General features: G+C 37.2%; 1 protein-coding gene across 3 annotated transcripts in view; it reads right to left on the bottom strand.

The window, feature by feature from the left end:
• Positions 1-1,829: 1,829 nt before the first annotated feature.
• Positions 1,830-14,295, bottom strand: part of KCNMB2 (potassium calcium-activated channel subfamily M regulatory beta subunit 2) — a 209,381-nt gene continuing 196,915 nt past the window's right edge. For 2 of the 3 annotated variants that reach the window (XM_072408130.1, XM_072408129.1), the window contains 3 exons: positions 12,582-12,752; positions 3,575-3,770; positions 1,832-2,375 (listed from right to left, as the gene is read on the bottom strand). In XM_072408130.1, coding sequence (XP_072264231.1) covers positions 2,307-2,375; positions 3,575-3,770; positions 12,582-12,752 — 436 coding nt within the window. In that variant the 3' untranslated portion in view covers positions 1,832-2,306. Of the gene's footprint in view, positions 2,376-3,574; positions 3,771-12,581; positions 12,753-14,295 lie in introns of all 3 variants that reach the window. The other variant, XM_072408131.1, reaches the window with a different exon arrangement.

The raw sequence follows: 14,295 nt of genomic DNA, 5'->3' as shown, positions 1-14,295 counted from the left end.
GGGAAGCATTTAGGCGATGTGAATAAGCTCAGACGTGGATTTAAATGTATAAGCAAAGTAGTTAACTAAAGTAAATGTGTACCTCCTAGTCGACCAATTTATTACAACTTTAAAGTTGAGGCATTTTATCATTGAATAGATAGCACCAGAGAAAAAATAAAAAGTGGCTGCACTTTCTGCATTAGTTTTTATCATCCTTGGTTATATATATATATTTGACATTTAAAGTCAACCTATTATGGCCTTATTACACACACCAAAAAAAAAATCCATGCCCAGTGAAGAATAGATTAGTGAGATGCATATTCAGTATGTGCAGAACACATAAATCTTTGAACTGGCAAATCCTGCATTTATCATCTGGAAAGAGTAGCCTGGTGATAAATTAAATCTATGAGCATAAAGCAAATGCAAATATCTTTGCAAACATTGACCAATCCTAACAGCTAAAACAAGGATATGTTTTGTAAAATACACAGAATATTCTACACAGATATGTTATCAGATGCATTTACCAAAAAAAAAAAAAAGAATAAAACATCAATTTCAAATAAAGAAACCATTTAAAAAATGCAATGGAAAACTATGAAATGCTTATATATATTGAATATTTTACAGTGTCTGTGGTTGTCCTCAAAATAACAGAGTTTAAAACCACCTATCTTTTCAGTTCACTGTTTACTGACCTTCAGTCGACAGCTTTGTGTGCATCTGTAATTATAAACCAGCATGTTTTGTCCTCATGTGAAAAAACAGGGAACCTCAGTGACCACAATTGGCAATCAGATATTTGGTCAACCGTAACTCACACACCTGGCATAGTACTTCTGGAAACACAAGTATATGAAATCATAGACAAAGACTGTAATGTGTTTGCAGGTGCAGAGTTTATAGACCATGCAAACACTGATGATTGGTAGAAATGTTTGACACTAGAGAGATGACCTGGTAAAATACATTGCAGACAATAACAAAATATGTCTACATGATTATAGTTTATAAATTACAGTGGCATGTTATGATAAAAATGTTTGCCCGTGCTGGTCAAAAGAAAATAGTTACACAAAGTGGGTTTGGTAAGAAATGTTGATTTCTGATACTATAAATCTGTAGACTTGTTCTGAAATTCATGAATGCATCTGTGCTTAGCAAAACCCCTGATCTAATTTGAAGCTAGATTTGTTTAATTTGATATTGATTTGTTTGTTTTAAATGTCAGAATTACTCTATAATCAGAGATGCAGTGTGTATATAAAGGTATACTTCTCTTCTATGGACATTATTAAGAATTGCAGTAGACACAGCAAAGACATCTATTACTATTAGTACTGTATGCACTGGCATGGCCTGATCATCAGGCACCAACTCCCTCCCTACAAGTGGATCTTCCCTTCTGATGGGGTACACAGCTTTGACCATTTGTGTTATCCCTATAGTTTACTGGAGGTGCATACAAACTGTAGCTGTCCCTTGGGCATTCACTAGGTCAACCCAGAAGCCTAAGGCAATTTTAAAGTGAGAAGTTTACAGTGTGGAGGCAGCATTGAAGAGGAGGTGAGTATTGCAGACAGACGTGGAAACAGAATCTGTATCTTCTTGGTAGATGATAATGCTAGAGGGATGTTATGCGTAATTTTAAATTTGAGCTCATAACTGTTATAAAACAGTTACTGGGGAGATATACGATAAAGGTGCAGCAACTCATAACTACAAATAAGGTCAAATACGTTTTTATTTGTGTTCAGAGTTCACATAACCAACATGTATTTGAATAAACATTTTCTACTGAATGTTGTTTTTGTTGTCTTGCATGGCCTTAATGAGCACTCTCCATGGTGCTGAATTGTGTGCTTAAAAACTAAACTCCTGTACAAAATTAGCTCAACGGCTAGAAGACTGACAAATGCTGCATACATTCACAATTATTCTAAAATAACAATGCCTCCAGATATTGCATTCATAAGAGATTTTTTTGTTCTTACTGCCAATTTTATTTTCTTCCTAAGCACTAAACAAACAATTCATATAACTGCTCTGTAGTACAGTATCCATACAAGTGTTAATAGAAATCAAATTGGGAGTTACCTAAGGTTTTATTAAAGAAGCCTATACACTGTTTATATAGAAAATTTTATTTTTCATCATCTTATTGAAAAAAAAAAAAAAACAACTTCATACCGTCATTAGAATGCAGTGAGGAAAACAATGCAGTTTTCTTAGAATTTTATTGTACATTTTGGAGATGTGTCTTTAAGTCCTGAATATGAAATGAGGGAACAGGGTATTGCCAGAACAGGACATAACTGCTATGAAGATTCACAGACATATGAAGTTTCCCTTTCTCCATAACAATGTTTATGTAGCGCAATGTGTGTCTGTTGGAAGTGATAAAAAAATTCATTAGTACAGACCAGCCTTTCTTAATCCTTTTAACATGGGAAACCCTTAAAGATGTCTTAAGGAACCCCTGCTATAATTACTATAAACATAGCTCACAGTACATTTGTGTGGGGGTCAGTGGAAAAAAACTTTACGTTCCTGGCCAGTGGAAATCTTACCCTTTTTGCATTAGCCAAAAAGATAATTGTTGTCAGGTAAACCTATTAGAAAGGCACAAATTGCTCACCAATTCAAAGAACCTCTAGCAGCCTCTGGAAGAACCATAGAGTTCCACAGAACCCTGGTTGAGAGTAGAATAGACACAGACAGCACTAAAAACTGGACAGAGGTTCTAACCTTTCACCACTTTAAAATGCCACCCCAGGTAATCCTTTTTTTTGGTTGTGAATGTCTGATGCAGGTTTTGTTCAGGAAAATGGCTTCCTAGCATTCCACCAATCTAATGCCGAGCCCTCTCATTATCTCAAATATTAATTAGAAACTTTTTTCCTGCACGTGTTTACCAGTCTGTGCCATTGTGTTGGTGTTTTCTGTAGAGCTAAGACTATATACATAGCATCTCATGGACGATCAGCTTCTGAAATAGGAATACTTTCCAAACACCTGCTAAGCATTTTTTTAAGCATTTGAAAGGTTTTGAAAGTATTTGTGAAAAAAAGAACAAAATTAAAGATGAGTTTCTGCTTCATAAACCCCTACAGTTCCTGTGCAAAATACCCTCAAAGATAGAATTCCTATAGTGTTTTTGCCGAAGGCTTTTGCTGAAGTCCAGAAAACACATAACTTAACTAAATGAAGGTTAAAAAATAAAAATCCTGGAACCAGTAAGGGCACTGCAATGTGACTGTGCATATAAACAGACCTGTGCTATTTTATTTTTAATTTGTTTCTACTTACCCTATTTTTAACTCCTAGTTATACTAATTCATCCTTAATAATTATTTTTTGTGCTCTCTGTTGTTTTCCTGATAATTTATTGTCATATTTATTTTTTATTTATAATTTATAGGCAAAGATAGAGATAGACTTTTATTTTGTTTGGGTCCCATCTAATTTTATTTATTTATGGACAATTTGCAAATTCTACTTTCAGTAAATCAAAAATAATATACCTATGCCTATACATATGAGAAGTACAGAATTCTTCCCCCCCCCCAAAAATGGTTGCTCTTACCTCAGAATTGACTTTAATAGTTTCCTCATTGTGGTACAGAAGAACTTTCTGTCCTGATGAGGTCAGGTTTACGTGGACCTGTAGACAAGGGTACTGTGAGATTTTCCAGCAGTCTGGACCACAGCTAAAAGAACAGTTGAAGGTTTCTGTTATTGAAGCGTTCAATAATGTGCACTGAGTTTCTTCTGTCCACACACTAAGAGAGATATAAAAAGATCAACAATTAAGAATCTTTGAAGTTAAACATTCCCAGTGCAACATACAAATATAACAATGAATGCATGGTGGCTCAGGGGTTAGCACCCTGGCCTTTGTAGCGCTAGGTCCCAAGTTCAATCCCCAGCCAGGACATTATCTGCATGGAGTTTGCAGGTTCTCCCCGTGGCTGTGTGGGTTTCCTCCGGGTACTCTGGTTTCCTCCCAAAAACATGCAGTGAGGTTAATTGGCTTCTCCCTAACAATTGACCTTAGACTACATTAATGACATATGACTATGGTAGGGACATTAGATTGTGAGCTCCTTTAAGGGACAGTTAGTGACACGACTATAGACTTTGTACAGTGCTGTGTAAAATGATGGCGCTATATAAATAATGTAGTAATTTATGTGTTTCAACAAGTTATACACCATTCTTGCAACAAAAGAACATCAACTTTTGTACTAAAAAAAGGTTTACTTGTTGCCATGAGTTGAAAACAAAAAATTAACAAGTTAGACTTAGTTATACAGTGGAACAACCATAGGCGCAGTGAGTACAGGAATATCCATGTTTAACACCTGGAATGTGTACTGTTAACTCCACTGTAGCACCAAGGGCCCTTCCCCATCTGTGGTGTGAAACTGAATGGTTGGTCCCAGATACATTGCAATCTGCTGCTGTGCTCCTCGGAGCGACAAACTGCACTGCGGGCAACCAGGTTTGCTTTCTACTACAACGGCAGGGTAGATATTCTACAACCATAGGACCATCGTGATGGAATCTGCCACATGCAAAAAAATTGTTCCCAACCTCTCCCATGGACCTGAATTGGAGTGGTTGTGACTGCTATTGAGCCAGCAGCAGAATGCTGCAGCTCATCAAGGATCTGACGTGGCCCTTTGAAGTTATATGAATCAGTGTCAGGTGCAGGTGTACCAAAAGAAACCTCTAAACACAGAAAATGTGTCACTTTAATCTCCAACTATTATCAGGCAACACAATAGGCTACAACTCTTCTATCAATATATTTATTGTTTTGTTTTTTTTTTGAAGTGGAGGGCACTTTCCTGGGGCAATGTTGTCTTGCAATCATTATTTTTTGTATTATGTACAACTAATAGACAAATACCTAAAATGTCTTTATAATGTTATAATGTTACACAGTTTCTGCAGTGCTCCTGTTTCATACTGCATCTTATCACCTTTAGGGTTTGTTTACATTTGACAGAGGCTGAATGCGGAGTTATGTTATCTAAAGAGAATTTAAAGTGGTTTTATAGATCTTTTTATTTTTGTTATATTATTATGTGTAATAATTTGCATTTATGAAGTGACAACATGTTATACATTGCTGTACAATAAATACAGGTTAAAATAATTTAAATAATTTTTGTGTGTTACATGAATTCGAAATGAGTTATGAGATTTATCCCTTATCACACAGCTAGTAACACAGCTTCATTAGGACAAGGACATCTGAAAAAATATAACCATGGCTCTGCTGTCTTTTTGGCCAATTTATAGTGCTTTGAGAATTATCAGTCATAAAAAAAAGACATGAAACATTACAATAAATAGAACAAAATTAATTAGCAATAGATAGTTTCGCCTACACATAATAAAGCTCAAGACTTGGCATGTGTTAATCAAACACCCTGACACTATTAGAAAAACAATATTTTTTCTGAACAAGCTCACCATGTCTAAGTAACTTTTTGCTGAGATCCACTTTCTAAGGGAATTGCCTGTGGGCAAACAGATCACTGCCTAAAGCCGCATACACAGGTGCAATAATATTGCATCATGAAAGATCCTTTCCAACGACTAGCACTGCAAGAAACTTATGTACATACAGCACTGTTCTGCTCTATGAGGAGGGGAGGGGTAGCAATAGAGCGGCATCCTGCTGCACGCTCTCCCGCTTCCCTTGCATTATGATTGTTCGTCATCCATCATCGGTGGATCCGCCAGGACGGTCGTTCGGACAATGGATGACTGTACAAATGAGCTGATTATCGGGCGAGAACCGCTGGACGTGTGTACGTAGCTTTATTCTGCTAAAATTAGTATCTCTCTTATACAGACCACTGAAGTTCTTTTTTGGGCTGGAAAGATGTTTTGGAGTGTTCCAAGCTGCTTCATCAGTTCAAAAATAGCAGCTTGGCAGACTGAACCCATGAAGCACTGAACTGAAGAAGCAGCTTGGATATGATGCAAAACATCACAAGAACAAGCCCAGCTAAATGCGACTACCTATAGATATACAATATCCTGGATCAATTTGAGGACATTTGAGCGACATAAAACAGCATTGGCATTTGTCCTAAAAGTAATTTGTTTAGGCAGTGGAATGAACAGACAACAGATTGCCAGATGCTGCAAAGAGCACCCAAAACTGTTGCTTTTCATTGAATCACATGGGTGGCAGTAGACTGGCACTTGGCAGGGGGTGCAGCCACCCTGTAACCACTTCCTAATAGCCTGAGTGAAAAAAACCTATAGGAACGTAAAAGTAAAGGTATAACAGGAGAAAATTATTTTTTTTAAACAATTAACGCACAAATCTTAGCACCCATTACTATTTTATTGCATAAAGGCTGAATAAATGGCACAGACTTAATCTAATTGCTTCAGTGGTACAGAAAATGAAACCTAATAAAGTGGTCATATTTGTCACCTGAAACTTCAGTAGAAAATGATTAATCTGCTTAGAGGCAATACTAATAAGATTGGAGTGATCCACCATACATGATCTGAATAAAAGAGCTTAAATGAATATCATGCTGGTAGTGAAACAACTTTATAAGGCATTTAGGTTTCTTAGTGAAATTAATAATAAAAAAATCAGCCTGCTTGCTGTCTGGCATTAGTAATTACTTCAATTTACATGGCTGATTGCTAGATAACAGCTATTAGTCAAGTCCTTTCTCACTTGCAAGGCAATGGCAAAATTATATATTTGCTGATGAGGAGGGTTCAGCGACATAAAGCATATCTAAACCCAAGAACATAAATATATATACTGCAACCTAACAGTCCCTAGGTGTGGTAACGTCACCTGAGAACCATAACATTTAAAGGTAGTGTGTTGTAGTTCACAGATATTGGATGTTGGATTTATTTTTGGTGAAAAATAGTACTAGGAGAAAACATGAAGGTTAAAGGTTGTTTAGCAGTCATGTAGATACTGCTAATATCCCATGTTAACACGTAGCAAACACAGTTTCAACTAACAGGAGTGAGCCATTTTAAACAAAATGTGGCAAATATGAAGTGGGGGCCCTGAATGTACAGAATTCAACATACCCCCATTCCTGCAGTTTTGGAGAAGGTGGGTTACTGGTGAATTTCTCTGTTTGCCCTCCAACAAACAGGCAGCATTTGTGCCTTTTTCACTTTTCACACAACTGCAGGCTCACACAACAGAGAGAAAGTATGGCCCCTTTCAGACTTGCTGAAAACCAAGCTGCTGGTGCTCCCACCTGTCGCTCTTCAATGTCCTGCAAGTTTACTCTGCATGTGGTTGAGTGTTGTTGGGGTTTGAACTGTGTTTTAATGTTTCAGAAAGTTATGTAAAGTTATGTATGTAAGGAAGCAACCACAACTGCTTTCAACAGCTTCCAACTACTGTGAGCTGCGGTTGCATTTACATCAATAGAAACAACTGGCTGCTTTAACCACTTCTGCCACAATCCACCACACCGCACCACCACTGTATTCACCTGCAACTGCATGCACAAAGTGATTCCCAACCACTCCCATTCAGTTAAATAGAAGCAGTTGGGTTGAACTCGTGGCAACTCGGAAATTGGTCTTAGAAAGCCCTGAGCGCCTGTTTGCGTATACAAGGACTTTGAAGCATATATAGAGCAGCTGAGACTAATAATGAGATCTGGCTACTGAGTACAATGTGGACCCAGGAATGGAGGTTTGATTCTACCTAAAGCTCAAAACAGCAACTAAGGGGAGCCAAAGGATAGTGCAATTCAATGATGTAGCATTTACACCTCAAAATCTCAAAAAATATTATAGAGAAGGCACTAGATAATGGGGCTTTCAAGATATCTATATAAAAAGTACATTAAAATCAAGGTTTATTTAAAAAAATAATAACTATTTTCACATATAACAGGGAAGCCAAATACTTTCTGATGGTATATACATATCAATAGATTGCATAGCTTTAACTTGTTTGATATAACATATACAGCAAACAACAAAAATACATATATTTCACACCATAAAAACTTAAGCTTAAGTGCTCAATAGTACACTAGAAATGATGATGCATTTCCCGGAACAAAGTCTGCTTCATCAGATCAAGGTGTTTAAAAGTTGATTAGAAGTGATGAGGACATAACAGTTGTCATTCCATAATCACTGGAATTTATATAGCACCACATTGAAGACACAGACAACGAGACAACCCATGCCGAGCCTTTTCATTATTTAATGCACATGAAGTAAGTGACTGATAGCTGCTAGGTCATCTACCTAAAGCTCTACAAAGTCTTTTGGATTCAGAACCCAGAACAAAACTTATTTGTTACTTGTTGCTGTGGCAAGCAGTCCATGAATATGTCAGTATTCTCAATACAATATGGTTACATTGTTCTGAAATCCAAGACTAATGATTGTCACCCAAAACAAATGGTTGTGCTCATCTCAGATGAAAATCTAGCATATATACATTCCCCCAACGTTGTTCATCAATCTTCCCTGGTGGTACAATAACAGGCTGTAATACACCATGTGTACATACATCCTATTCTGTCAATTAATAAGGCGTATCTTTTTTTAAGAGTTTTACAGCATAATTTATATTTTGATTCCAGTCTGGTATTACTGACCCTAAAAAGATATAGAGATGAGTAAAGTTATGTTAAAATCTTTGCATAATTGTTCTTGATCACAATCTCACAATTAACATAATAGGTTAGCATGAAAATCAGGCAGGAAGCATTTTTGTTGCTTTAGGAATAGAAGCTTCCATGTTTCTATCATGACAGGTCACCTTTATGCTTGCTTAATAATATCGTAAATTGGCAATGTTGTAAAGATAACCATGACTGAGTACGTGCTGATAGAGTAACTTTTTGCATTTGTGGCTCAGTATGGTTATCCATAAAACATGATCCAAGGGTAAACTGAGTTGATTAGCATAAATCTGCAGCAGTCACATGAAATTTAAGTTTCTGAATATGTTTGCAACAATACATATAAATGTTGTCATCTGCTTGAATCTGTAAGATGCCTGCAGGTCCTTCAATACATTTGTACTCCGGCTGGCTGTGGGTCAAACAGTGAGACCCAGGATTAAATGGATTCATCAGCATGTCTGCCAAACAGCAATTCTTCATCAGTTTTGTACTTCGTGAAAACAATGTAATAATCCTCACTGTACAAATATAATCCATATTTGCAAATTCTATTTTGCAATTTACAATAATCCTTTAATATTTTTCATAAGTGAGCCCTGAACTTCAAAGTTCAGTTTCAAAGCTTGCTTATGAATAATACCACATGACAACATGACTACTGGATTTGTCAATATCCAGCCCCCTTGCTTTATAAGTACCCAACACAGACTGCACAACATGGATTCAAAAAGTCCAGAACAGCCTTATATTTACCAATCATCAGTCCTATTATTACCTCACATCATAGCATAATATAACATTCCAGTTATTGTCTCATAGTAAGGTGTATGGGGGAGTTCTTGGCCTAAAGAATAAAATTCCACCCTTCCTACACCCCCCAGCCACACAGCCACACCCCTACACCCCCCAGCCACACCCCATTGGCTCCAGGAATACTTCAAAACCACAATTTGTTTGCACATAAATAACGCCATTACAGAGCCCCTTCCCCCAAACTACTTAGTTGCTGTGACAACTCACCCAACCTACAACCTACCCACAACTTTGTTGCGAAGAACAACTAAAAAACTAAAAAACAAATAAAGTAAGTGGGCAAATATGTGGGAATAACCTCTTACTTCTCTCTAACTTTCTGCAACCCCAAAAGCTCCTTCCCTGGCAGCAACTCCCATCACCACTTCTCTGGTGCTCCAATTAGTTAAGACTTCCACCCATGATAAAACCTTTAGATTTTAGCTCTTTCTGGGACTGATACCACTCAGAGTTATGTAGCCCCCCTGTTTTTTGCATGTCTTTGTGCCTGCCTAATTATATACACAATAGATCAAATACACAGGTATTAAAATAGGGCTCTTAGTGTAGTCTTGCACCCCCACTCCACCCACTAAACCAGCAATCTTGGTCAGTTTTCCAAAAAAAAAAAAGCAGGGTATTGGAGATGATATCAGAAGCACTCAAGTAAAGAAGGTGATGGCCCAGTATCTTTTCAAAAATCAGTATTTATTGGTCAAAGGTGGTTAAAATTCACCATCAACGTGTTTATCGGCACTTTAGTGGGATTGGTGTACACTTTAAGGCTCTAGGGTAGCAGATATCCCTGTAGCCAGTGAGTCCACCGGTGAATGGACAAGTCTTCAATACCTTTGCATTTAATTATTGAGATTGTGCTTCTAACATATGGTGTACTCTTGCTAATGGAGGTATCACCTATTATTCTCTTATGCCTTAGCAACCAATTTCTCAAATTACTTACATATATACACAATAACCTTTTCTGCGCCTATATTAGGTAGAATTCCTGGCTCCCTCCCCCATATCTATCTATTTCAGTCACATACAGCACTAGCCCGCTTGATGGAAATCGGTAAACAGAAGTGTTTTTCCTATTTGGCAGTATTTTACTCCTTTCTGTTTGCTTAGCTGTTCAATGTATCAGCGTTATCCCTTTCGTCTTGTTTCCAGGCACAGGTACAGTATATTTACACTCAGATAAAATGTTACGGAAGCAGGAACTAAATAAACAGAAGAACAAGCAAGAGAAGCAGAGAACTGGAACCTGACCCTATCAATCCCCTGCCATGGCAGCACATAAACCAATGACCTAATTTCGGCCATTACTTATGTCCAATGGAGCAGAATATTATGCAAGTATAAGTAGATGTGCAGAGTAATGATCCAATAATTTTGTTGTATGTATTTCTAACCTGATGATGTTTTGCTGAGCTTAGCAGTGGCAACAAGATAGCTGCTAATGGCCATCAATGCTAGAGTGCAAGTATAATATTCTCAGGTCTTCAAGGTCTTGAAAAAGGTATTCAGAGACTTAGTTGCAGTGTGACCATCCTGTAGTGTTTTAATCTTTCTGTGGCTTCTTTAAGATAGGAAAATCCAAGGGAATCTAGAGACCTAGCAGCCAAGACCAAACAATCAAATCTTTCACCAATTATCACTGGTTCCCTGAGTTTTTGAAATTTTAGGTTTTTAAAATTTAAAACCTCAATTTAGAAAGATGTTTAGAAATAGTGATTTTTTAATTTTGGGTCTCAGGCTTTACTACGGTTTTCCTATGGTTTTTAGAAACCACGTCTATTCTTTGCACTAGATGCATCCAACCCCAGTAATTTACAATCAAGAACCAGGCAAAAAAGGCAAAACCCAGTAACTGGCCTATAGCTGCTAAACCTACTCAACTCATTATTTTTGGTAATATGGAAAGAATTAAATGGTAGAAGGATTGTATCTCTTAATAGCCAACTTGGACACAAAGTGCATAGCTAATGCAGCAGTGATGGATGTCTATCAGAACTTTTACATGTATTATTTTATGTGTACAGCGCTGCGTAATATGTTGGCGCTATATAAATCCTGTTTAATAATAATAATAATAATTATTATTTTTATGTGTATTGAAAGTTTCTAGGCAAACACAATGGTCCTCACTTTAAGCCTGATTTATTAAAGCTCTCCAAGGCTGGAGAGAATACACTTTAATCAGTGAAGCTGGGTGATCCAGCAAACCTGTAATGGATCTGGTCCAGGATTCAAAACATTTGCTAGCATATAGCAAATTACTTTAAAGAAATCCATTTCAAGTTTGCTGGATCACCCAGCCTTACTAATGAAAGTGCATCCTCTCCAGCCTAGGACAGCTTTAATAATACAGGCCCTTTAGGTCAATTTTCTCTCAATACTTGTTGTGTTTTAAGCATGGGAAATGAAAAGAAATATCTTTAGCTCAACACAGACAGAAAACAAATAGTTATGGGTGTTAAACATTCCCAATTCCCAGAAAAACCTAGCTGATGAAGGTAAACTTTAGTTGATATGTAAAATTCTTCTCTATGCATTGTTGTATTAATATATATATATATATATATATATATATATATATATATATATATATGCCTGACAAATAAGTAATAGTTGGTGCTGGAATTTGTCTATATGTGTATGAGACCCGAAGGTTAGAAAACCAAGCCGGCACAATTAACTAAACAAATCATACCAGTCTGCATTGCTGTGCTGTAGAATATCTCAGTTTGCAAAGAAATCTTTTCAAGTTCCCTAAGCCAATAAAATTCCGAATTCTCTGTTAAACCTGATCTGTGTCTCTTCCCTTCTGCTTCTCAATTCTTTGATGAATTCCGCCCACTGTTAAAACTGGTGCACTTTTATTTCACAGAGACATCTGCTGTCATTTTTGAATGTTTCTGTACCTAGCTACAAAGCAGTAGAATGGAAATGTGTTTGGAATATAAAGCTCTCAATTTCTGCCCTTATCAGTTTGGTACTAAACTGCTGAAAATCTTCTACTGCATATGAATGTTTTTAAACAGATTGGGAATGTACTTGGAGATAAAAGAAATAACTCAGAAAAAGCAATTAGGCCATATATATTCAAATTGGAGGTTACAGAGACCAAATTACCTCTGCATGTATGAACGAAGTAGTGTTATTCCTAGGAGAAAATACATCATAATGGAACAGACCATCATGGTAAGCCCCAGGAGGATGGCTCTGTCCTCTCCTGCTTTCAGTGCGGTCACAGTTTTCCTTTTGTCCAGAAGATCATGGTCCTTGATTTTTTGGTAAATGTTTCTAAAAGAAAATGGTATTGTTATTACTATTGATAATCAAGTACAATACAGATAGTCATTATACGGAAAAACTGATATCAGAGCAGATATTTTAATAAAAATAGTACCTTCTGTATAAAACACACCGCAAGTAATATGCATGAAAAGCATTACAGCTCTCTTTGAAGTGATTGTCACTCTGGGTTCAAAACATTACCAGATTATTCTAAGGTTCTACGGCTGTAAGGCCATGGTATTACATAGTATTACTACAGAAATTAACCTTAACTTTTAATTTATAAATTAAATTAAATTTTTAAATATGGCCCAGCAGTCCAATAGGCCCCAGAGTAAGACCTACTCTAGACAGTAAACAGCACTCAGAATTGCACAGGTTAGGCTCCTCCCTTTCCCCCTCTGCAGGTCTGTTTGAGTATTGCTGTTACTCAGCAATGACAGCATAAAGCATTGGAGTGGAGAAGAAGCACATTTCAAAAAAAAAAACTGAGAGAAAAAAAAGCGGTTACAAAAATTAAGGAGTACAAGACTATAAAAAGATTAAATGTATGAGACTTCAACTGGATTTGTTTTAAAGTGAGCAGAAGCTAGATAATTCATACTCAGTTTTATACAGACAGAGCTAGACAAAGTAAAGCCATAGTGTTTTAGGAACATTTGCCATGTATTAAAATTTTATATGTAAAATAAGATTATATACATAATATAAAAATAGATACAGATATTGTCCAATTTAGGACACGCTATAGATTGCAGAGAAGTTGTGTGAGCCTTGAGAAGGGCCAAGTTGCAGGATCTAAGGAGCTGCCAGGTCTTTTCCAGAGCCTCTAGTGGTAAGGATGTTGTACTGCTGGCTGCTGCCAGCTTGCGGTCCTTGAGCACACCAGGGTGGGCAGGAAAATGCACGGTACCAAACCACTAGGCAGGACAATAGTCAAGGAAGGCCAGAGTCGAGGGATCAAGAACCAGAAATCCAGGAGATACACACCAGTGACCTGGGATTCACTGCAGACACAGGGGAATACAGGAAGCAACAGGAGGCACCGGTGACACAGGGGTCACCACAGACACAGAGGAACACTGGAACAGCACAAGGGAACATGCAGATAAACAAAAGAATGGGCAACAAGGATTTAACACAGGAGCTGGACAGGGAAAGTACTAAACTAATCAACAGGTTTAGAGGAAATGCTCAGCAGAGCTAGGTGTCTCGGCACTAGTGGAGACACGTTGAACGATCGCAGAGCCAGCTAAATAGTAAAGGGCGATTAAGAGGCAATTTCCTGTATGGCTGGTGGGAGGGGCAATAGTGAATAAATTAAGAAAAGCAGGTGCGCCCAGTCTCAGAGCTGCCTACATGTGCAGGAGAGAGAGGAAAGAGGTAAGTGTGACAGATATTATAAAACAACAGATTATAATATAAAACTGCACTGGCCAAATCATTATATATTGACGTTTATGCAAAATATTAGCTGAGCAGAAACACAAATTGTAATAAATTACTATATGCAATTAATATAATTACAGCTAGTATCATAAAAAGCAGT

Source organism: Pyxicephalus adspersus, chromosome 4 (genome assembly GCF_032062135.1).
Source record: "Pyxicephalus adspersus chromosome 4, UCB_Pads_2.0, whole genome shotgun sequence".
NCBI classification, from domain to species: domain Eukaryota; kingdom Metazoa; phylum Chordata; class Amphibia; order Anura; family Pyxicephalidae; genus Pyxicephalus; species Pyxicephalus adspersus.
This window is presented reverse-complemented; position numbering and strand designations above follow the sequence as displayed.